This window comes from Anolis sagrei, chromosome Y, assembly GCF_037176765.1.
Source record: "Anolis sagrei isolate rAnoSag1 chromosome Y, rAnoSag1.mat, whole genome shotgun sequence".
NCBI lineage: Eukaryota > Metazoa > Chordata > Lepidosauria > Squamata > Dactyloidae > Anolis > Anolis sagrei.
This window is the reverse complement of record NC_090035.1, coordinates 80134216-80160440: the sequence shown is the minus strand read 5'-3', so window position 1 is coordinate 80160440 and position 26225 is coordinate 80134216. Positions and strand designations below refer to the sequence as shown.

At 45.8% G+C, this 26225-nt stretch overlaps 1 protein-coding gene across 1 annotated transcript; it reads left to right on the top strand.

The window, feature by feature from the left end:
• The first annotated feature begins 878 nt into the window (after positions 1-878).
• Positions 879-19441, top strand: LOC137095434 (F-box only protein 27-like). The gene is made up of 6 exons (XM_067462105.1): positions 879-1046; positions 7579-7934; positions 10885-10996; positions 13892-13987; positions 15668-15806; positions 18176-19441. The coding sequence occupies exons 2-6, from the start codon at positions 7583-7585 to the stop codon at positions 18344-18346; spliced, it is 870 nt and encodes a 289-aa protein (XP_067318206.1). The 5' UTR covers positions 879-1046; positions 7579-7582; the 3' UTR covers positions 18347-19441.
• The last annotated feature ends 6784 nt before the right edge of the window (positions 19442-26225 follow it).

Genomic DNA, 26225 nt, shown 5'->3' with positions numbered 1-26225 from the left:
ACAGTGATCTCTGGATGTAGGTGAACTACAACTCCAAAACTAAAGGACACTGCTCACCAAACCCTTCCAGTATTTTCTGTTGGTCATGGGAGAACTGTGTGCCAAGTTTGTTTCAATTCCATAGTTGGTGGGGTTCAGAATGCTTTGTGATTGTAGGTGAACTATAAATCCCAGCAACTACAACTCCCAAATGTCAAGATTCTATTTTCCCCAAACTCCACCAGCGTTCACATTTGGGCATATTGAGTATTTGTGTAGAGTTTGGTCCAGATCCATCATTGTTTGAGGCCACAGTGATCTCTGGATGTAGGCGAACTACAACTCCAAAACTAAAGGACACTGCTCACCAAACCTTTCCAGTATTTTCTGCTGGTCATGGGAGAAGTGTGTGCCAAGTTTGGTTCAATTCCATCGTTGGTGGGGTTCGGAATGTTCTTTGATTGGAGGTGAACTATAAATCCCACCAAGTACATCTCCCAAATGACAAAACCATTTTTTAAGGTGAAGGACATACATTGGGTTGTTAGGTGTCTTGTGTCCAAATTTGGTGTCAATTTGTCCAGTGCTTTTTGAGTTCTGTTAATCCCACAAACGAACATTACGTTTTTATTTCTATAGATTAGAAACATTACTAGTTCCAACAGACCTCACAACCTCTAGGATGCTTGCCACAGATGCAGGCGAAACGTCAGGAGAGAATGCCTCTAGAACATGGTCATAGAGCCCGAAAAACCCTATATCATCCAAGTGATTCAGGCCAGGAAAGCCTTCGACAAGACATGGAACAGCTCTGGGCTGTTTGTGGCTCTTGTGCGTCAAAGGCGCATCAGGGGCGAGAAGGGAAGCGGGTCACTTGCTCTCCTCCTCTTTCTCCTCCTCTTTCTCTTCCTCTTCCTCCTCCCTTTGGCCTCAGAAGCGACCCAGGAAGCCACACGCCTCTGGCCGGGCTCTTGCCGGATTTCCTGGCTCTTTGGGAAACCCGAAAGCAGCTGTTTCCTTGCTTGGCAAGCTGGCACCCCAGGGTGGCAAACAGAGACGCTTCCAAGGCAAGCAATGCGCAAAGAGGCGGTGCTCAAAGGCTGTGCATTTCCACCTGTGCTTTGGGGGGGGGGGGTGCATCTGTACTGTAGGTTTGATGCTGTTTAATCTCACCTGAACTGCCATGGCTCAGTGCTATGTGGCCCTGGGAGCTGTAGTTTCGCCAGGGCTGTAGTCTTCTCTACCAAAGCCGCATGGGTGCATCTCTGCTGTAGGATGAAGGTAGTTCAGCACCACTCTTCCTTGCCATGGCTCAATGTTATGGGATCCTGGGAGTTTTTACTCTCTTCGGACCATGTCAAACTACAACTCCCATTCTTCCCTAGCATTTAGCCATGGTAGTTCAAGGGGCGTCAATCAAACTGCACCCATTCATCAGTCAAACTACAACTCCCTAGCATTGAGCCATTGTAGTTCAAGGGATGTCAAACTACAACCCCCATTGTTCCCTAGCATTGAGCCATGGCAGTTCAAGGGGTGTCAATCAAACTGCATCCATTCATCAGTCAAACTACAACTCCCGTTGTCCCCTAGCATTGAGCCATTGTAGTTCAAGGGGAGTCAATCAAACTGCACCCATTCATCAGTCAAACTACAACTCCCTAGCATTGAGCCATTGTAGTTCAAGGGATGTCAAACTACAACCCCCATTGTTCCCTAGCATTGAGCCATGGCAGTTCAAGGGGTGTCAATCAAACTGCATCCATTCATCAGTCAAACTACAACTCCCATTGTCCCCTAGCATTGAGCCATGGCAGTTCAAGGGGCGTCAATCAAATTGCATCCATTCATCAGTCAAACTACAACTCCCTAGCATTGAGCCATTGTAGTTCAAGGGATGTCAAACTACAACCCCCATTGTTCCCTAGCATTGAGCCATGGCAGTTCAAGGGGTGTCAATCAAACTGCATCCATTCATCAGTCAAACTACAACTCCCATTGTCCCCTAGCATTGAGCCATGGCAGTTCAAGGGGCGTCAATCAAATTGCATCCATTCATCAGTCAAACTACAACTCCCTAGCATTGAGTCATGGTAGTTCAAGAGGCGTCAATCAAACTACATCCATTCATCAGTCAAACTACAACTCCCTAGCATTGAGCCATGGTAGTTCGAGGGGTGTCAATCAAACTGCATCCATGCAACAGTCAAACTACAACTCCCATTGTCCCCTAGCATTGAGCCATGGTAGTTCAAGGGGTGTCAATCAAACTGCATCCATGCAACAGTCAAACTACAACTCCCATTGTCCCCTAGCATTGAGCCATTGTAGTTCAAGGGGCGTCAATCAAACTGCATCCATTCATCAGTCAAACTACAACTCCCTAGCATTGAGTCATGGTAGTTCAAGGGGTGTCAATCAAACTGCATCCATTCAGCAGTCAAACTACAACTCCCATTCTTCCCTAGCATTGAGCCATGGTAGTTCAAGGGGTGTCAATCAAACTGCATCCATGCAACAGTCATACTACAACTCCCATTGTCCCCTAGCATTGAGCCATGGTAGTTCAAGGGGAGTCAATCAAACTGCACCCATTCAACAGTCGAACTACAACTCCCATTGTCTCCTATCATTGAGCCATGGTAGTTCAAGGGGCGTCAACCAAACTGCATCCATTCAACAGTCAAGCTCTGTGTTTCCATACAAATCTAGGAGCCCATATATTATTATGTTTACGTTTTTTTATATCCAGTTTTTTGAGCTGTTGTGAGTTTTCTGGGCTGTCTGGCCATGTTCCAGAAGCATTCTCTCCTGACGTTTCACCTGTATGTCTGGCAGCCATCCTCAGAGGTTGTGAGGTCTGTTGGAAACTAGGAAAATGGGGTTTATATATCTATGGAATACTGTCCATGGTGGGAGAAAGAACCCAGGCAGTGAGAAGCCAGGCCTTGAAACTGCAAGGCCATTAAATGCTAATCAAAGTAGGTGACCAATGGCAACATACACACTTATGTCTGGCAACATACACACTTGTGTCTGTTGGAAACGAGGAAAATGGGGTTTATATATCTGTGGAATATGGTGGGAGAAAGAAACCAGGCAGTGAGAAGCCAGGCTTTGGAACTGCAAGGCCATTAAATGCTAATGAAGGTGGTCAATGGCAACATGCACACTTGCCTCCAGCAGACAAGAGTTCTTTCTCCCACCTTAAACATTATTCCACAGATATATATAAAAACCCCACTTGCCTAGTTTCCAACAGACCTCACAACCTCTTAGGATGGCAGCCACAAATGCAGGCAAAACGTCAGGAATGAATGCTTCTGGAACATGGCCAGACAGCCCGGAAAACTCACAGCAAGGCCAGTGATTCCAGCCATGAAAGTCTCCACAAGGAGTGCAGATTGACACCTCTTTCACTTCCCTGGCTCAATGCTATGGGACTTTGGGAGTTGTAGTTCGGTGAGGCATGACACTGCTTTAAGGTTTGAGGAATGTGGCTGAAAATGAAGGGACAACTCAGTCAGCAGAGAGGCACTTTGGCATACGGTCACTAAGAATGGAAATCTTTGGCTGCAGTTTCACTTTTAAGGATGGAAAACAATCGATGTCTATGGTTTGCGTTTCGTGTTTACTTGAAGTAGTGGAAACTCCCCACCCAGTCCTCCACACATTTTATTTATCTGAGCTCACTCCTGCTTTGTTCCCTTTACGCAACTTGTGAAAGAGCAGAAATGCATGGTAAGAAATGCTCCAACATACACAGGGCTGTAGCCAGAAAATTTTTTCGGGAGGGGTTGAAATTTCTGGGGGCTGGGGTTGAAAATTTCCTGGGGCGGGGGGTTGAAACCTGCCTCCTAGCTCACGCTGAAGCAAAGAACACAGCAGGGGGCAGAGCAGCCTTCAATAGCCTGCAGCTCCGCCCTTGTCAACCACCTCCACCAAGTCTGGCCTCCTTAATGGGAGCATTCAACATCCCCCCCCCCCCCAACTTGGTTGCTTCACTACTGTTCTGTCCTGCGCTGGGCCTGTAAATAATTGTCTTTAGAATAGGATGTGTAACCTTTGCTCAGCGGTAAGCCAGGGGGGCCTAAAGAGAAGTTCTCAGAGGTTTCCACCACAAACAGTCTTTAGATGGCTTGAGAAGTACAACAAAGTCTTTTATTAATGAATAATCAAACAGAAACTTATCTTGTCTTCAGTAAAGTTAAGCAAACGATTCCAAGCTTTTAGGCAACTGGTGCATTCCTAATCTTACCCACGAAGGACAGGCAACGGTCTTCAATAACTTCTCCTTTAAAGGAAAATCCCCGTTTTAACTTCTCCCAGGCTGACTGTAACCTAACCCTTACTGATGTGGGCTCCGCTACCGGGTTGAACTGCATCTCGAATGCTGAGTGGACCTACCAGCAAGGCAGTCGATGTTCTCCAGCTGGAGTTCTTTGGTCTTTAGGGCTGTTTTCCTGGAAATTCTTTTTTAAGACCCGGAAGGTCTTAAGGGTTGAAGTTTTTGTACAGGGGAAGCTTGCACACGTCCTGTACATTAGCTTTCCTTGCTGAGACTAATTAAAAATGGCTGCCTTCCCAATTGCTCTGAGCAAGGGATGGGACCAAAACTTAACAATGATGGACAGGTGACTTGCCCTATGACTGCAACCAAAGAAGCCACCTATCTGCAGAGTCCCTGAGACCTAGGACTGCAATCAAACATTTAATACAAAGCAAATAAAGTTGGAGCTCCTGGTACAGCCGTACCAGAACAACGACATCGGCTATTGCTGCAAGTAATGACAGTGTGAATACATTGCCAATATTTGCTTGAGATAGTGCTTGCAGTTCTGGAGGGACTCTTGATTTTTTGCATCTCATAGACTTAGCAGCATGGGGATTTGGTTAACCAGTTAAAATTCATGAGTAAACCAGGTTTTTTAAAAAAATCTGAAACATTTCGGGGGGGGGAGGCGTTTGAACCCCTAACCCCCCCCCCCCCTCGCTACAGGCCTGAACATACATGTGAATGTATTTGATTCGGATGGTTGTAATGCCCCGGCTGTGATTTGCAGTCTTCCTATTTGAAAAGGGAATGGAATTGTGCTTCAGACACAAAACTGTAAATGAATATGTAATTTAGGGTGTATCTACACTAAAGAAATAACATAATAATAATAATAATAATAATAATAATAATAATAATAATATTGTCGAAGGCTTTCATGGTCGGAATCACTGGGTTGTTGTAGGTTTTTTCGGGCTATATGGCCATGTTCTAGAAGCATTCTCTCCTGATATTTCGCCTGCATCTATGGCAAGCATCCTCAGAGGTTGTGAGATCTGTTGGAAGTAGGAGAATGGGTTTATATATCTGTGGAATGACCAGGGTGGGACAAAGAACTCTTGTCTGCTGGAGCTGGGTGTGAATGTTTCAACTGACCACCTTGATTAGCATATAATGGCCTGACAGTGCCTGGAGCAAACTTTTGTTGAGAGGTGATAAGATGTTGGTTCATCAGGTGCTCTGCTATAGCTGACTTTTCTGGTTGAAGTAGTCTGCAGTGCCTTTCATGTTCCTTGATTTGTGTTTGGGCAATGCTGCTGCGTTTGTCCTGGCAGATTAGGCAAAATGCAGTCAAGAACTAACATTGATAGAAGTCAATAATGAAAACTGCTTCAAGTGCAAAAGACAAAGAGTGAATGCCGTAAAAACACAATGCAGAGCAGAAGAGAAAACCGGCCAAAGAAGGCTCTCCATGGACAGTTCCTGGGGAAAATCAAGAGCAAAATGGATAAGTGAAGAGAGGGGAGGGCAAGGGACAGTTCCATCTAGTTTCCTGGATATGTCATCAGCTGGAGACCCCTCCCTCCAACACCAACTGCCGCTCTGGGCCAGAGTGAAGAGAACTCCACCTTGTCTCCTGTGGTATTCTAATAATATAATATAATATAATATAATATAATATAATATAATATAATATATTGTATAGACCTATAATATTTATAATATTTATAATGTAATGCAGTGTTTCTCAACCTAGGGGTCGGTACCCCTGAGGGGGTCACGAGGGGGTGTCAGAGAGGTCTCCAAAGACCATAAGAAAACACAGTATTTTCTGATGGTTATGGGGATTCCATGTGGAAAGTTTGAGTCAATTCTATCGTTGGTGGAGTTCAGAATGTTCTTTGATTGTAATGAACTATAAATCCCAGCAATTACAACTCCCAAATGCCAAGATCTATTTTCCCCAGACTCCACCAGTGTTCACATTTGGGCATTTTGAGTATTTGTGCCACGTTTGGTCCAGAAATACCTTTCTAACATGAAAACATTATGCTCTCACCGACATGAAAGCATTGCGATGACCTTTCCCCAAGCTGGTTTCTCGTCTGCCGGCCAGGCGAGAACTCTGCCTGACCCGTAAATCAAGACAAGCTTGCCGGGTCAAGTCACTATCAAGGCTATCTGCACTTTCCCTATCAGTGTGGAAAGGAGGCAAAGGCCTCTCCACCTGTTCGCTATCTCCTTCGTTAAAATTATTTTCTTCTGAGAACCGCTGTGTTGACTCTGCACTGTCTGTGGGAGCCTCAGAAAAAGACCTAGAAGCAGGCCCAGAGATCTGAGGCATAGAAAAAGAGCCAGGAATCTGAATCCCATCATCCTCATCATCAGATAAAATCTCAGCCAGAACATATCTACAGACAACGCCGGCTCTTGGGCTTAGAAATGGATATGAGCACCAGAGTCTGGACTTAATGTCAAGGGTAAACCTTTACCTTTAAATGATTTTTTTTTTAAAAAAAACCCTACTTGTTGGGGTTCAGCCTGATCCTGATCTCTGATAGTTTTTCCAACTGAGCAAGCTCTCCCTGACTCTGACAGTGTGGAATCTGTTGTTGATGCAGAGGTCAGTGGGAATGAAAACGAAACCCAACAGCTAGAAGAGAATGTTTTGGAAGTTAGCTGTGATATCTCTCCACCTGGGGTTGATAATGAGGACCGAAGAGAACAGATAGTCAGAGATAGATTTGTTTCCCAGTCTTTACGAAGGTCACAGCACTTACAGCAGAAAGAGGCCCAGACAGAAAAGTCAAGGGGCGTTTCTAAGAATAGCTTCTTTGGTTTAAGAGCATCCCTGCCGGGTGCTTCTTTAGGTCAAGCAACGTTCGGGACTGTGGCTGGTCTTGGCAAAATTCCTGTGTTCCATGGCCAGTAATCCCAGAGGCTTCTAGTTTCCAAGTTCATGGTTAGTAAAAGGCTAACAGACTCCTGGTTATTGTTTTGTGGCTTTTGAAGTTTTGCTCAAGTTCAGAGATCCTTTTGACTACTGTGTTTTTCTGTGGCTTTTTGACTCTGCATTTACCTTTCTTTTGTAACCAATTTTTCATCAATAAACAAGGATTGCTTTTCCTACAGTCCAGTGTGGTGGATTTAATCTTATGGTCTTGTTTCTTGAACTGGGATGCAACACTACCAAAGCTTTAAAAGATCAATAAGACATTCTCAAATGTTCTTTGGAAGCTTCGACAGGCAGGAAGGGCTCTCCTTCCAAGGAAATGATAGATTTGTGTATGCAAATGACTCATTGAGTAATGTTTCCGTTCCAGATAAATGAGCAGAAGAAGGAAGAGAAAGATGGGGCTGGTCAAAAGCAAGAGCGCGTCGCCAAAGGCCACCGAGGACGTCCAAATAATGGAGGACCTGAAATACCTCCCGGATGAGCTGCTGCTGCTGATCCTGAGCTGGGTGCCCGGCCGGAGCCTGGTGAGGGAGTGCCGCTTGGTGTGTCGCAAGTGGAGGGACCTCATTGACAAGCCCACCCTTTGGAGGCTCAAGTGCCAACGGGACCCGCTCAGCAAGGCAGCCGTGGAAGCCATCCAGGGCGCTTCCCAAATAGACTGGCGCCGGATCAGCATCCTGAGACCTTTTGGGAGGAATCTGATCAAGAACCCCTGCGGAAAGAGTGAGTCAATCCATATCAAGGTGCGGGGAGGGTATTACTGGTCATCCAGTCAATCGGAAGATACAATCCAAGCCCTCCCGACAGATGGCCATCCATTCTCTATTGAATAATAGAATGCTAGACCTGCAAGAGATGCCACAGGCTATCAAGTCCAATCCTACCTTGCCAGACAGGATGACACAACTGAAGCCCTCCAAACAGATGGCCTCCCAGCCTCTGCTGAATCATAGGATGCTAGAGTTGGAAGGGACTCCAGAGATCATCCAGTCAATCAGATGATACAATCCAAGCCCTCCAAACAGATGGCCACCCAGCCTCTGCTGAATCATAGGATGCTAGAGTTGGAAGGGACCCCAAAGGTCATCCAGTCAATCAGATGATACAATCCAAGACCTCCAGACAGATGGCCACTCAGCCTCTGTTGGATCATAGGATCCTAGAGTTCTAAGGGACCCCAAAGGTCACCCAGTCAATCAGATGATACAATCCAAGACCTCGAGACAGATGGCCACTCAGCCTCTGTTGGATCATAGGATCCTAGAGTTGGAAGGGACCCCAAAGGTCATCCAGTCAATCAGATGATACAATCCAAGACCTCGAGACAGATGGCCACTCAGCCTCTGTTGGATCATAGGATCCTAGAGTTGGAAGGGACCCCAAAGGTCATCCAGTCAATCAGATGATACAATCCAAGACCTCCAGACAGATGGCCACTCAGCCTCTGTTGGATCATAGGATCCTAGAGTTGTAAGGGACCCCAAAGGTCATCCAGTCAATCAGATGATACAATCCAAGACCTCGAGACAGATGGCCACTCAGCCTCTGTTGGATCATAGGATCCTAGAGTTGGAAGGGACCCCAAAGGTCACCCGTCCAACCTCTTTCTACCATGCAGGACAACACAATCAAACCCTTCCCAACAGATGCAAATCTAGTCTGTGCTTAATCACAGACTACTGGGAAAAGATCACAAAGGTAATCCCAATCCAACCCTATTCTGTGAGGCAGGGCACAATCCAAGCCCTCCCGACAGATGGCCACTCAGCCTCTGCTGAATCATAGGATCCTAGAGTTGGAAGGGACCCCCAAAGATCATCCGGTCCAACCTCTTTCTGCCATGCAGGACGACACAATCAAACCCTTCCCAACAGATGTAAATCTGGTCTGTGCTTAATCATAGACTACTAGGAAAAGATCACAAAGGTAATCCCAATCCAACCCTATTCTGCCAGGCAGGGCACAATCCAAGCCCTCCCGACAGATGGCCAGTCAGCCTCTGTTGAATCATAGGATCCTAGAGTTGGAAGGGACCCCAAAGATCATCCAGTCCAACCTCTTTCTGCCATGCAGGACGACACAATCAAACCCTTCCCAACAGATGGAAATCTGGTCTGTGATTGACCATAGACTACTGGGAAGAGAACACAAACGTCATCCCTATTATGCCAGGCAGGGCACAATCCAAACCCTACCGACAGATGGCCAGTCAGCCTCTGTTGAATCATAGGATCCTAGAGTTGGAAGGGATCCCAAAGGTCATCCAGTCAACCAGAAGATCCAATCCAAGCCCTCCCAACAGATGGCCACTCAGTCTCTGTTGAATCATAGGATCTTAGATTTGGAAGGGACCCCAAAGGTCATCCAGTCCAACCTCTTTCTGCTATGCAGGAAGACACTCCTAACAGATGGCCATCCAGCCTCTATTGAATAATAGAATATTAGACCTGGAAGAGATGCCAAAGGCTATCAAGTCCAATCCTACCTTGCCAGGCAGGATGACACGATTGAAGCCCTCCAAACAGATGGCCACCCAGCCTCTGCTGAATCATAGGATCCTAGAGTTGGAAGGGACCCCAAAGGTCATCCAGTCCAACCTCTTTCTGCCATGCAGGAAGACACAATCAAACCCTTCACAATAGATGGAAATCTGGTCTGTGCTTATGATTCAACAGAGACTAACTGGCCATCTGTTGGGAGGGCTTGGATTGTGCCCTGCCTGGCAGAATAGGGTTGGATTGGGATGACCTTTGTGATCTCTTCCCAGTAGTCTATGGTCAATCACAGACCAGATTTCTATCTGTTGGGAAGGGGTTGATTGTGTCTTCCTGCCTGGCAGAAAGAGGTTGGACTGGATGACCTTTGTGATCTCTTCCCAGTAGTCTATGGTCAATCACAGGCCAGATTACCTTTCTGATCCTTTCTCAGTAGTCTATAGTTAATCCAACCCTATTCTGCCAGGCAGGGCACAATCCAAGCCCTCCCGACAGATGGCCAGTCAGCCTCTGTTGAATCATAGGATCCTAGATCCTAGAGGTGGAAGGGACCCCAAAGGTCATCCAGTCAATCAGAAGATACAATCCAAGACCTCCAGACAGATGGCCACTCAGCCTCTGTTGAATCATTGGATCCTAGAGTTGAAAGTGACCTCAAAGGTCATCCAGTCCAACCTCTTTCTGCTGGGCAGGGCACAATCTAATCCTTCCTGACAGATGGCCATCCAATACTACTTAAAGGCCACCAAAGACTTTTAATGTTGAATAGACTATTCAGTCCTACTCCAATCTGCCAGGCAGCAATACACAATCCAATCCCTCCCGACAGATGGCCATCTTGCCTCTGTTGATTCATAGAATATGGAAAAGATCCTATCAAGTCCGATCCCATCTTGCCAGACAGGATGACACAATCGAAGCCCTCCCAACAGATGGCCATCCAACCTTCACTTTGCAGTGTATTCCTCTTTCAAATGGTTCTTCCTAATGTGGAATCTCTTTTCCTACCATTGGAATCCATTGTGTCCAGTCTCGGGAGCAGCGGTAAACATTAAGCGTCCTCTCTCCTCAATATGGCTTCCTATCAAATATGTAAACAAACATGGCTCTCCCTGAGAGGGATCATAGTTTTTAGGCCACTGACCCTTTTTGGTTGCCCTTCTCGTTTGTGTTCCCAGAGCAGTTTCAGCACTGGGAGATTGAAAACAGAGGCGATGGCTGGAAAGTGGAGGGCAACCGGGACCGCGTGGAAGGAGCCGAAGCCCAGACCTGCTTCGTGTCTTCATATGGGTGAGTTCTACCACGTTGCCCCAAATCAGGCACTAACAACTTAACGTCGCTGAGTGCATCTACACCAGGCCCTCTCAGGTGTTTTGGACTTCAACTCCCACAATTCGTAACAGCCTTACAATATCGAAATAATATACGAGGGTTGAATGAAAAGTAATGCCTCCACCTGCATAACTCCTCAACAGATGGCAGTACTGCTATGCGGCAGGTACTGGCTTGTTCAGTAGACTCTCCTCTACAGTTCCGTTTTGGCAGGAAGCCTTAGCGTTGAACGGTTCTGCTGTTAAAGTGCAAAGTATGGAACCCTGCACAGACGGTCGGTCATTGCGACTTAAGCAACGTATACGGCAGGTACTGGCTTGTTAAGTAGACTCTCCTCTACAGTTCGATTTTAGCAGGAAGCCTTAGCGTTGAATGGTTGTGTTGTTAAAGTGCAAAATACGGAACCCTGCGCAGATGGTCGGTCAACGCGACTTAAGCAATGTATGCGGCAAGTACTGGCTTGTTCAGTAGACTCTCGTCTACAGTTCTGTTTTGGCAGGAAGCCTTAGCATTGAACAGTTCTGTTGTTAAAGTGCGAAGTATGGAACCCTGCGCAGATGGTCGGTCAATGCGACTTAAGCAACGCATGCTGCAGGTACTGGCTTGTTCAGTAGACTCTCCTCTACAGTTCCGTTTTGGCAGGAAGCCTTAGCATTGAACAGTTGTGTTGTTAAAGTGGGAAGAATGGAACCCTGCACAGACGGTCGGTCAATCGACTTAAGCAACGTATGCGGCAGGTACTGGCTTGTTCAGTAGACTCTCCTCTGCAGTTCCGTTTTGGCGGGAAACCTTAGCGTTGGATGGTTGTGTTGTTAAAGTGCAAAGTATGGAACCCTGTGCAGATGGTTGGTCAATGCGACTGAAGCAACGTGCAGTCATTGAATTCTTGAGAGCAGAAGGTGTCACCCCAAAAGAGATTCATCAGAGAATGCAAGCTGTTTATGGTGATTGTGTTGATGTGAGCATTGTGCGTCGTTGGGTAAGTTTAAAGATTTCAACCTTTGGCTTGTGAAACTCGGTGGTTGCTGTCACAGGACGTCCAATTCTTTGTTTGTCACGCAAGTCAGATGTTGCCACCTCAACATCTTTAAACTTACTCACCCAATGACGCACAGTACTCACATCCACAAAATCACCATAAACAGCTTGCATTTTCTGATGAATCTCCTTTGGGGTGACAGCTTCAGCTGTCAAGAATTCACGTTGTTTAAGTCGCATTGACTGACCGTCTGTGCAGGGTTCCATACTTCGCACTTTAACAACAAAACTGTTTAATGCTAAGGCTTCCCACCAAAACGGAACTGTAGAGGAGAGTCTACTGAACAAGCCAGTACCTGCCGCATACGTTGCTTAGACACATTGACTGCCTGCGCAGGGTTCCATACTTCGCACTCTTAACAACACAACCGTTCAATGCTAAGGCTTCCCACCAAAATGGAACTGTAGAGGAGAGCCTACTGAACTAACCAGTACCTGCTGCATACGTTGCTTAAGTTGATTGCCTGACCTTCTGCGCAGGGTTTCATACTTCGCACTTTAACAACACAACCATCCAATGGTAAGGCTTCCCGCCAAAATGGAACTGTAGAGGAGAGTCTACTGAACAAGCCAGTACCTGCCACATATGTTGCTTAAGTCGCATTGACCGACCGTCTGCCCAGGGTTCCATACTTCACACTCTTAACAACACAACCATTCAATGCTAAGGCTTCCCGCCAAAACGGAACTGTAGAGGAGAGTCTACTGAACAAGCCAGTACCTGCCGCATACGTTGCTTAAATCGCATTGACTAACCGTCTGTGCAGGGTTCCATATTTTGCACTTTAACAGCACAACCGTCCAATGCTAAGGCTTCCCGCCAAAACGGAACTGCAAAGGAGAGCCTACTGAACAAGCCAGTACCTGCCACATATGTTGCTTAAGTCGCATTGACCGACCGTCTGCGCAGGGTTCCATACTTCACACTCTTAACAACACAACCATTCAATGCTAAGGCTTCCCTCCAAAATGGAACTGTAGAGGAGAGTCTACTGAACAAGCCAGTACCTGCTGCATACGTTGCTTAGACGCATTGACTGACTGCCTGCGCAGGGTTCCATACTTCGCACTCTTAACAACACAACCATTTAATGCTAAGGCTTCCCGCCAAAATGGAACTGTGGAGGAGAGCCTACTGAACAAGCCAGTACCTGCTGCATACGTTGCTTAAATCACAGTTTAACAGCACAACTTTCCAATGCTAAGACTTCCCGCCAAAATGGAACTGTGGAGGAGAGCCTACTGAACAAGCCAGTACCTGCTGCATACGTTGCTTAAATCACAGTTTAACAGCACAACTTTCCAATGCTAAGACTTCCCGCCAAAATGGAACTGTGGAGGAGAGCCTACTGAACAAGCCAGTACCTGCTGCATACGTTGCTTAAATCACAGTTTAACAGCACAACTTTCCAATGCTAAGACTTCCCGCCAAAATGGAACTGTGGAGGAGAGTCTACTGAACAAGCCAGTACCTGCCGCAGACCAGTACTGCCATCTGTTGAGGAGTTACGAAGGTGGAGGCATTACTTTTCATTCAACCCTCGTAGTTTGACCCCACATGAACTACTATGGCTCAGTGCTACGGAACTCTGGGAGTTGTAGTTTCACAACATCTTTGACCTTCTCTGCTAAAGGGATTATGCAACTCACTAAAGTACATCTCCAAGGATTACAGAGCTTTAAGCCATGGCAGTCCAAGTGGGATCAATCTGCGTTGGTTCTGCCGTACAGACGGATCGAAACAAGGAATAGGTGTGGACAGGTTTGCAAAGATTGCAAAACCTTTACCATTTTGGCCTTTTTTTCCTCCCAAAGATGGTGCGTCAAATCTCAGGTGGTTGACTTGCTGCAAGAAGGCTTAGGAGAAGAGCTGATGGACGCCTTCCAACCTGACATCTGTATTGCTGACTGGTGAGTTCTGCAACGCCATCTACACTCTGGAACGAATGCAGTTTGGCACCACTTTGAACTGCCCTAACCCTAACCATAACATTGTTTTGTGGCTACTTCACAACTATCATTTTGCCACTGTTACGAATTGTCATGTAAATATCTGAAATGCAGGAAGTATTTTCATTCACTGGACCAAATTTGGCACAAATACCCAATACGTCCACATTTGAATACTGGTGGTGTTGGAGATTGTTTTTGTTATTTGGGAGTTCTAGTTTCTGGGATTTATAGTTCACCTACAATCAAAAATCACTCTGAATTCCACCAATGATAGAATTGGGCTAAACTTGGCACAGAACGCCCATGATCGACAGAAAATACTGAAAGTCTTTGGTGGTGAGTTTGGGAGCTGTAGTTCACCTCCATCCAGAGAGCACTGTGGACTCAAACAATGATGGATCCAGACAAAACTTGGCACAGATACTCAATATGCCCAAATATGAACACTGGTGGAGTTTGGGAAAAATAGACCTTGACATTTAGGGGTTGTAGTTGCTGGGATTTATAGTTCTCCTACAATCAAAGAGTACTCTGAACTACACCAATGATGAAATTGAATCAAACTTGGCACACAGAACTCCCATGACCAACAGAAAATACTAGAAGGGTTTGATGGGCATTGACCTGGAGTTTGTTTTTGACATTTGGGAGTTGTATTTGTTGGGATTTATAGTTCACCTACAATCAAAGAGCATTCTGAACTCCACCAATGATAGAATTGGGCTAAACTTTGCACACAGCACTCTCGTGACCAACAGAAAATACTGGAAGGGTTTGGTGGGCCTTGACCTTGAGTTTGGGAGTTGTAGTTCACCTACATTCAGAGAGCACTGTGGACTCAAACAATGATGGATCTGGACCAAACTTGGCATGAATACTCAATATTCCCAAATGTGGAGTTTGTGGAAAATAGACCTTGACATTTGGGAGATGTAGTTGCTGGGATTTTTAGTTCACCTACAATCAAGGAGCATTCTGAACCCCACCAATGATGGAATTGAACCAAACTTGGCACACCAAACTCCCATGACCAACAGAAAACTCTAGAAGTGTTTGGTGGGCCTTGACCTTGAGTTTTTGGAGTGGTAGTTCACCTACATTCAGAGAGCACTGTGGACTCAAAAATAGATGGATCTGGACCAAACGTGGCATGCATACTCAATATGCCCAAATGTGGACACTAGTGGAGTTTGGGAAAAATAGACCTTGACATTTGGGAGTTGTAATTGCTGGAATTTATAGTTCACCTACAATCAAAGAGCATTACGAACCCCACCAATGATAGAATTGAACCAAACTTGACACACAGAACCCCCAATATTGTTTTCTGATGGTCTTTTGTGACCCCTCTGATGTCCCCTTGTGACCCCCCCACCTGACCCCCAGGTTGAGAAAAACTGTCAAACTACAATCTCAAGATTGTATTTTTCCTAATAGTCTTTGGTGACCTCTCTGACACCCTCTCAGGGGTCCCGATCCCCAGGTTGAGAAACACTTCTCTAGACCTTGCCATACTACAATCCCAAGATTCCATATAATTGATCCATAGGAGTTCAAGTGGAGTCAAACTGCATTCATTCTGCAGAGTGGACGCACTCTTAGCTATTCCTAGCGCATAATGCTCTTTGTCCTCCGCAGGTGGGGCGCCCGGGACGACTGTGGGTGCATCTACAAAATCGAAGTCCACCTCCTGGCCGCTGACCGGACCTCGGTCATCTCCAGCTTCACAGCAAAGCCAGATGGCATCCCGCAATGGAACAACGCCAAATATCAACAGGTGCTCTTTGCCATCACCATTTGAACTGCCACAACTCAGTGCAATGGGATCCTGGGAGTTGTAGATTAGTCTTCCCTGCTCAAGAGTGCTGCTGCGCCACCAGCCTACATATCCCAGGAATCCATTGCATGGAGCTGCGGCAAAATGCATTTATTCTATAGTGTAGATATGTCCCTTAGTAAAACAACAACTCCTAGGGCGCCATAACATTGAACCATGGCAATTCACGTGATGTCCTTAGTAAAACTACAACTCCTTATTAAAACTACAACTCTCAGGATGCCATAACATTGAGCCATGGCAATTCACGTGATGCCAAAATGCATTCATTCTATAGTGTCGATGTGCCCTGTAGTAAAACTACAGCTCCTTAGTAAAACTACAACTCTCAGGATGCCATAGCATTGAGCCAAGGCAATTTTTGTGACACCAAAATGCATTCATTCTATAGTGTAGATGTGCCCCGTAGTAAAACTACAACTCCCAGGATGCCATAACAGTGAGCCATGGCCATTCACGTGATGTCCTTAGTAAACTACAACTCCTTATTAAAACTACAACTCCCAGGATGCCATAACATTGAGCCATGGCAATTCACATGATGCCAGAATGCATTCATTCTATAGTGTAGATGTGCCCTGTAGTAAAACTACAGCTCCTTAGTAAAACTACAACTCCCAGGATGCCATAACAGTGAGCCATGGCAATTCACGTGATGTCCTTAGTAAAACTACAACTCCTTATTAAAACTACAACTCCCAGGATGCCATAACATTGAGCCATGGCAATTCACGTGATGCCAAAATGCATTCATTCTATAGTGTAGATGTGCCCTGTAGTAAAACTACAACTCCTTAGTAAAACTACAACTCTCAGGATGCCATAGCATTGAGCCAAGGCAATTTTTGTGACACCAAAATGCATTCATTCTATAGTGTAGATGTGCCCCGTAGTAAAACTACAACTCCCAGGATGCCATAACAGTGAGGCATGGCCATTCACGTGATGTCCTTAGTAAACTACAACTCCTTATTAAAACTACAACTCCCAGGATGCCATAACATTGAGCCATGGCGATTCACATGATGCCAGAATGCATTCATTCTATAGTGTAGATGTGCCCTGTAGTAAAACTACAGCTCCTTAGTAAAACTACAACTCCCAGGATGCCATAACATTGAGCTATAGCAATTCACGTGATGCCAAAATGCATTAATTCTATAGTGTCGATATCCCTCTTAGTAAAACTACAACTCCTGGGATGCCATAACATTGAGCCATGGCAATTCATGTGATGCCAATATCCATTCATTCTATCTGTAGCAAAATGCATTTATTCTATAGTGTAGATTTGCCCTTTAGTAAACTATAGCTCCCAGGATGCCATAGCATTGAGCCATGGCAATTAATGTGATGCCCAAATGCATTTATTCAGTAGCGTAGATGTGCCCCTTAGTAAAACTACAACTCCCAGAAAATCATAGCATTGAGCTATGGCAATTCATGTGATGCCAAAATGCATTTATTCTATGGTGTAGATGTGCCCCCTTAGTAAACTACAACTCCCAGGACGCCATAGCATTGAGCTATGGCAATTCATGTGATGCCAAATTTCATTCATTCACTGGTGTAGATGTGCCCCTTAGTAAACTACAACTCTCAGGACACTGTAGCATTGAGCCATGGCAATTCATTTGATGCCAAAATTCATTCATTCAGTGGTGTAGATGTGCCCCTTAGTAAACTACAACTCTCAGGACACTGTAGCATTGAGCCATGGCAATTCATGTGATGCCAAAATGCATTCATTCTATGGTGTAGATGTGCCCCTTAGTAAAACTACAACCCCATAGTAAATTAGAACTCCCAGGACGCCATAGCATTGAGCCATGGCAATTCATGTGATGCCAATATTAATTTATTCTATTTGTGGCAAAATGCATTCTATAGTGTAGATGCACCCCTTGGTAAACTACAACTCCCAGGACACCGTAGCATTGAGCCATGGCAATTCATGTGATGCCAAAATGCATTCATTCTATAGTGTAGATGTCCCCCTTAGTAAAACTACAACCCCATAGTAAACTAGAACTCCCAGGATGCCATAGCATCGAGCCATGGCAATTCATGTGATGCAAAAATGCATTCATTCAGTAGCATAGATGTGCCCCTTAGTAAACTACATCTCCCAGGACACCATAGCATTGAGCCATGGCAATTAATGTGGTCTCCACCTGCATTATTTCTACAGTGCAGATGCACCCAAGGATTTGGGTTAGGGCTCAGAAATCAAGGCTGATCCCAATGTGGCAAGCTTTGCCCGACATCCAATCCGGTCTCTTTTCACCTCATTCTCTTTCCCTTTGCAGGTGTCCCACGTTTTCCGGGAATACGGCCCCGGAGTCCGCTATGTCCATTTCCAGCACGCAGGGAAGGACACCCAGTACTGGGCAGGACATTATGGAGCGCGAATCACAAACTCAACGGTCAAAGTCAAATTCTCCTCGAAGCCCCTGGGTGCATCCACGCCGTCACATTAATGCAGTTTGGCACCACTGTAACTTCCATGGCATTGTGCGTTGGAGTCCCGGATGTTGTGGTTTCCCAAGGTCTTGAGCCTCCTCTGCTAAAGAGTGTGGTTACTTTAGCAAACTACATCTCCCAGGGCTCCATAGCATTGAGCCATAGTGGTTCAAGTGGTGCCAGTGTGGATTCCTACAGTGTGGACGCACCCTTATAAAGTGGAGTTCAAATGTAACTAGAATATGTTGTTTATTATATGACTACCTTATTGGTACGTATTGCAATTTTGTAATGCCGCAAAGCCCTTTGCATCAGCCAGAATTTTATATGTTTCGTGAAGAAGTTTATGTTGCACTCCAGGCTTGGAAACACCTATGACCACCGCACCACACAAGAGTGCACGTGTTGTGACTCAGCTTGACTCTGAAGCTGAGCTCTGTGGTCCTTCTGAGCCATAATTCCTACAGGATGATGATGAGGATGATGGGCTACAGATTTCTCTACATGCTTCATATAGGGCTGACGGTGGGGCTGCTGAAGGAGAAACAGCAAGTCGGTTCCCAGGGGAAAGGAATGTTAGTGAGACTGATAACGAGAGTGAATTCCTACACGGCCAGGTGGAGATGTCTTTTCCACCCCACGGTGATCCTGTCCAGCTGGACCAAGATAAGGGGTTGCATAGCCTTGAAGATAATGAATTAATGAGCAGGCAAGATCGTCTGCAATTAAGGCTCCGGAGAAGCACTCGCTTGGCTAGCAAGCGAGAAGCCAAGGGGGCCAAAGGTCAACGCAATGTGTTCATGTCTGCAAAGGGTATTGAGCCTTGTAGCTGACAAGCAGGGGTTGTCAGTTCAACGTAGCTCTTCCCATGCAAACTTCTGTGGATTAACTTTGGCTTTTAGCAGCACACTTCATAGAATCAAAGAGTTGGAAGAGACCTCATGGGCCATTCAGTCCAACCCCATTCTGCCAAGAAGCAGGAATATTGCATTCAAATCACCCCTGACAAATGGCCATCCAGCCTCTGCTTAAAAGATTCCAAAGAAGGAGCCTCCACCACACTCCGGGGCAGAGAGTTCCACTGCTGAACGGCTCTCACAGTCAGGAAGTTCTTCCTCATGTTCAGATGGAATCTCCTCTCTTGTAGTTTGAAGCCATTGTTCCGCGTCCTAGTCTCCAAGGAAGCAGAAAACAAGCTTGCTCCCTCCTCCCTGTGGCTTCCTCTCACATATTTATACATGGCTATCATATCTCCTCTCAGCCTTCTCTTCTTCAGGCTAAACATGCCCAGTTCCCTAAGCCGCTCCTCATAGGGCTTGTTCTCCAGACCCTTGATCATTTTAGTCGCCCTCCTCTGGACACATTCCAGCTTGTCAATATCTCTCTTGAATTGTGGTGCCCAGAATTGGACACAGTATTCCAGATATGGTCTAACCAAAGCAGAATAGAGGGGTGGCATTACTTCCTTAGATCTAGACACTATGCTCCTATTGATGCAAGATAATGAATTAATGAGCAGACAAGATCGTCTGCAATTAAGGCTCCGGAGAAGCACTCACTTGGCTAGCAAGCGAGAAGCCAAGGGTGCCAAAGGTCAACGCAATGCATTCATGTAGCTGACAAGCAGGGGTTGTCAGTCCAACGTAGCTCTTTCCATGCAAACTTCTGTGGATTAACTTTGGCTTTTAGCAGCACGCTTCTGGCTTCCTGAGTCTGGGATTTGGGCCTTGTTTTCAACTGTTTTCCATGGACTCTTGTTTGACCATTGCTAAAAGATTATGCTTCATGTTTTTGCGTTTGGATCTTGGGAACTTTCGTCTTTGCATTTAAGCCTTTGTCCTGCCTATGGAACTCTTGCATTTCTTATACTTTGTTTTGATTTTGCCTTTTTCTCAATAAACTACAAAACCTACAGCTTTGGTGTGGGGGTGTCTGGAGCAAGGTGAAAGCTACCCTGAGTTGCAACAGTACGAATATAAGCCAATTTTTTATTGTAAGGCAAAGGTAAAAACATTATTGTAAAAACACCCAGCTGCTGGGGGAGATCATCCGGAGTTTCGGAGTACGGTGTCATCTGTACGCGGATGATGTCCAACTCTGTCACTCCTTTCCACCTGCTACTAAGGAGGCTGTCCAGGTCTTGAACCGGTGCTTGGCCACTGTGACGGTCTGGATGAGGGCGAACAAATTGAAGTTGAATCCAGACAAGACAGAGGTACTCCTGGTCAGTCGCAAGGCCGAACAGGGTATAGGGTTACAGCCTGTGCTGGATGGGGTCACACTCCCCTTGAAGACACAGGTTCGCAGCTTGGGTGTGACCCTGGACTCATCGCTGAGCCTGGAACCCCAGGTTTCGGCGGTGACCAGGGGAGCATTCGCACAGTTAAAACTCGTGCGCCAGCTGCGACCGTACCTTGGGAAGTCTGACTTGGCCACGGTAGTCCACGCTCTGGTTACATCCCACTTAGACTACTGCAATGCTCTACGTGGGGTTGCCCTTGAAGACTGCTCGGAAGGTTCAAATGGTCCAACGTTTGGCAGCCAGGTTGTTAACAGGAGCGGCACTCAGGGAGCACACCACTCCTCTGTTGCGCCAGCTCCACTGGCTGCCAATCTGCTACCGCGCACAATTCAAGGTGCTGGCCTTAGCCTATAAAGCCCTAAACGGTTCTGGCCCTACTTACCTCTCCGAACGCATCTCCTCCTATGAACCGACTAGGACATTAAGATCGTCTGGGGAGGCCCTGCTCTTGGTCCCGCCCGCATTGCAGGCGCGGTTGACGGGGACAAGAGACAGGGCCTTCTTGGTGGTGGCCCCTCGGCTGTGGAACGCCCTACCTGTGGACATCAGACAGGCCCCTTCACTGCTGGCATTCCAGAGGAAGGTCAAGACTTGGCTTTACGAACAAGCGTTTGGCTAAATAATGCAATGAAATACAGTAAGACGGTACAACTGAACATAGGAATTGGTATAAAGGATTATGATTACGGATTCTGATTCTGATTTGTTTGCTGAGGCGCACGTCTAGGTTAATGATTGTTTTTGACTTGATATTTTGTATAATGTGCTTTTAATTGCTTTCTTGATGTTGTTGTGTTAACCTTTACTATGTAAACCGCCTTGAGTCGCCATTTCGGCTGAGAAAGGCGGTATAGAAGTAAAGCAAATAAATAAATAAATAAATATTAAAAAGCATATAAAATTAGGAATAAGAAAGGAAGATCTATAGTTCAAAAAGGTTTAGCAACAAGTGATAACCAAACAACAATAAACAACTTTATTTATACTCTGCCACCATCTCCCCAAAGGGCACTCGGGGGGGGGGGGGTGGCTTACATGAGCCCACGCCCATCAATACAGAAACGCTGTCAGAACCCAGAAGCCTTTAAAGAGCCAGACTCAGTAATATGTCCAAAAGAAACAGGTTATTAAATCAAACAAAGGACTCAAAGACACTTACTTCAGTGCCTCTGGTCAAAACTGAAAAGCAGCAGCAAGTTTTAGCTCAAACCTAACTTAGAAAATAATCCGGATTAAACAGATATAATCCGGATTAAACTGGGTAGCGTCCAAAGTCACCCAAAATAATGCAGTAGATACTTACTTACTTACTTACTTACTTACTTAGGCGATCCCTCGTTGGACGAATAAGATGGTCTTCCATTATGGATTTCCTTGTGGGTCCGTATGTGGCTGTGGAGCCCTATTCTTGCTCTGCATCTTCTTCCGCAGTGAAGGCATTGGTTTCCAGGTGGAAGGCGGTCCCGGGCGGGGTTGGCTTGACGCGCCTTCCTCCTGGCACGTTTCTCTCTTTCACCCTCCACTCGTGCCTCCTCGAATTCTGCAGCACTGCTGGTCACAGCTGACCTCCAGCTGGAGCGCTCAAGGGCCAGGGCTTCCCAGTTCTCAGTGTCTATGCCAGAGTTTTTAAGGTTGGCTTTGAGCCCATCTTTAAATCTCTTTTCCTGTCCACCAACGTTCCGTTTTCTGTTCTTAAGTTCGGAGTAGAGCAACTGCTTTGGGAGACGGTGGTCAGGCATCCGGACAACGTGGCCGGCCCAGCGGAGTTGATGTTGGAGGACCATCGCTTCAATGCTGGTGGTCTTTGCTTCTTCCAGCACGCTGACGTTTGTCCGCTTGTCTTCCCAGGAGATTTGCAGGATTTTCCGGAGGCAGCGCTGATGGAAACGTTCCAGGAGCTGCATGTGACGTCTGTAGACAGTCCACGTCTCACAGGCATAGAGCAGGGTTGGGAGGACAATAGCTTTATAGACAAGCACCTTGGTCTCCCTACGGCAGTAGATAAAGAGCAAGCAAACAAAGGTCCGTGAAGCAAAAGCTGTCGTCAAAAGTAGTCCAAAGTCAAAGGAAGCCAAGTCCAAAGTTGCAAGGTTTCAAAGTCCACAAGGCAGCGTCGTCGTCTGGGGGTCGGTGCTCTGGGGGTTGGTGCTCATCTCCATTTCTCGGCCGGCATTGTCCATAAACACCCCCAAGGTCATGTGGCCAGCATGACTGCATGGAGCGCCATTACCTTCCCGTGGAAGCAGTACCTATTGATCTACTCACATTGGCATGTTTTCAAACTTCTAGGTTGGCAGAAGCTGGGGCTAACAGCGGGAGCTCACCCCACTCTCCGGATTTGAACCGCTGACCTTTCGGTCAGCAAGTTCACCAGCTCAGTGGTTTAACCCGCTGTGCCACCAGGGGCCCCTATTGGCATCATACAGTCCTCTTTAATGGCCATGGCTCAATTCCAAGCCATTCTGGGATTCGTAGTTTGGTGAGATAATATATAGTATAACATTGTATAACATTGTCGAAGGCTTTCATGGCCGGAATCACTAGGTCAGTGGTTCTCAACCTTCCTAATGCTGCGACCCCTTAATACAGTTCTTCATGTTGTGGTGACCCCTCAACCATAAAATTATTTTTTGTTGCTACTTCACAACTGTTGCTACTGTTATGAACTGTAATGTAAATATCGGATATGCAGGATCTATTTTCATTCACTGTACCAAATTAAGCACAAATACCCAATATGACCAAATTTGAATACTGTTGGGGTTCAGACGAATTGATTTTGGGAGTTGTAGTTGTTGAGATTGATAGTCCACCCACAATCAAAGAGTATTCTGAACTCCACCAACAATCAAATGGAACTAAACTTGGCATACACAACTCACATGACCAATAGAAAATATTGGAAGGGTTTGGTGCGCATTGACCTTAAGTTTGGGAGTTGTAGTTCACCTACATCCAGAGAGCACTGTGGACTCAAACAATGATGGATCTGGACCAAACTTGGCACGGATACTCAATATGCCGAAATGTGAACCCTGGTGGAGTTTGGAAAAAATAGACCTTGACATGTGGGAGCCGTAGTTGCTGGGATTTATAGTTTACCTACAATCAAAGAGCATTCTGAACCCCACCAACGATAGAATTGTGCCAAACTTCCCACCCAGAACCCCATGACCAACAGAAAGTACTGTTTTCTGATGGTCTTCAGTGACCCCTCTGACACTCCCTCGTGACCCCTCCAGGGGCCCCGACCCCCAGGTTGAGAACCACTGCACTAGGTTCATGTTGGTTTTTTTGGGCTATATGGCCATGTTCTAGAGGCATTTCTCCTGACGTTTCGCCTGCATGGCAAAACATCAGGAGAAATGCCTCTAGAACATGGCCATATAGCCCGAAAAAACCAACATGAACCTATTGTATAACATTATATTAATATAATATAATATAATGTTATACAATGTTATACTATATTCTCTCTCTCTCTCTCTCTCTCTCTCTCTCTCTCTCATTCGTTCAGTCGTCTCCGACTCTTCGTGACCTCATGGACCAGCCCACGCCAGAGCTCCCTGTCGGCCGTCACCACCCCCAGCTCCCTCAAGGTCAGTCCAGTCACTTCACTCTCTCTCTCTCTATATATATACATTATAGAATAGAATAGAGTCATAGAATCCTAATGTTGGAAGGAACCCCCCAAGGGCCATCCAGCCCAACCCCCTTCTGCCATACGGATAAAAAACAATCAAAGCACTCCCGGCAGATGGCGAAACAACCTCATAGCCATTAGAAAGCTGTAAATAGGATCAACGAACAAACTGGACAGGGGGGAAGGCTATCCCACCACTGCCACCAATGTAAAAAAGATCAATGAAAGCTGGGCAGGGGGGCAAACAATCCCACCTCTGCCACCAGTGTAAAAGATTAACGTTCAGTTGGACACTACTTTAACGAGTTTACGAAACGTTGGACACCAATTTAACAAAGATAAATGACTATGACAAGGGGGAAAGACTCTCTTATCCCACCTCAGTAATATTATTATGTGACCAACTGTATTAACGATGTTAATGACCGATGTATTTGGTAAATTCACCACCACCACCTCAATTATCTGTCTGAGGAAAACATAAGTGTGAATGTGAAATAGGTAAAGTGTGTTCAAGCCCTTAGTTCTTCTTTAATGACTGCTTCTCTCACTGACTGGACTGAAATTAAGTTGTCTTTAGGCTAGCTGAGATCTAATGAGTGTGACAGACCGAGGCAGACACCAGTTTAAAAATGAATTAGAAACAGGTTTATTTAAACTTGGTAAACAAATCAACTCTTAATATGAGTGGTACATAAGCGTAATGCGGTTACTGAGGCTTAGCTGGTTAGACAAGTAGTCTTCTCTTAAGACTAAAACTTTTGTTTCCTGTGAGTCCCTTGCTTCACACTGTTCACCTCTCTGACACAGTGTGTCCCTGAGATCAGTCCACTGACTGCCTCACAGAGCAAACAGGCTTTCCTTCACTGACCCTCCTATGTACAGCGATCTAGGAACCTTCGCCCTTCCTTTGCTCTAGCCACAAGGCTCACTTCAAAAGTTTTCCCTCCCTGTCTAAATTCCACTCAGCTCCCTCTTCCTAAATTCCTTCTACACTCTTCGATGTTTAAAACCCTTCTCTCAGCTTGTCAAAAGACACAGCCTTTTTCCCTCTAAAAGCTAACTTCTCCCCTGATTGCTCTAGCCAATCAGGAGTCAGCTGACTCCTCCCTCTTGCCTCTTTGCCTTCCTGCCTATCTCTCAACATGTCAGCTACTGACTTCCAGGCTTCGGCCTCCTGGCAAAAGGTTAGATTCATCACAAAAGCTCATAGAGAAACATAATATTATAATATAATATTGTAATAACACATTATATCAATATATTCTATAATAATATAATATACTAATATATTATATTAAATAGAATAGAATAGAATAGTATAGAATAGAATGGAATAGGCCTCCAGTCCAACCTGCAGTAAAAACATTATCAAAGCAACAGTGAAAGATGACCAAATAGTCTCAAAGGCATTAGAAAGTTCATGGAAAAATATAATATAATATAAAAATGTAATAATATATTATATTCATATATTGATCAAACAGCCTCATAGGCAGAAGAAGAAGAAGAAGAAGAGGAGGAGGAGGAGGAGGAGGAGGGTTATAGCTCATGAATGGAACCCTGAAGAAGGAGACAGAAGGCCTGATTCCCGCAGCCCAGGAGCAAGCCATCAGAACCAATGACATTAAGGCCAGGATGGAAATATCAGCGGATGACCCAAAATGCAGACTGTGCAAGGAAGCTGATGAGACCATGGACCATCTCCTCAGCTGTTGCAAGAAAATCGCACAGACAGACTACAAACAGAGGCACAACTCTGTGGCCCAGATGATTCACTGGAATTTATGTCACAAGGACCACCTGCCAGCAGCAAAGAAATTATCACGGGGTGTCTGCGCCCCACACCACTGGAGAAATTACACTGTCTAGCCGGTATCGCACCACCTGACATCCGCCGGGAAGTAGCAGCCAATAGTGAAAGGACCAAGGCAGGGACATCTCCAGCTCA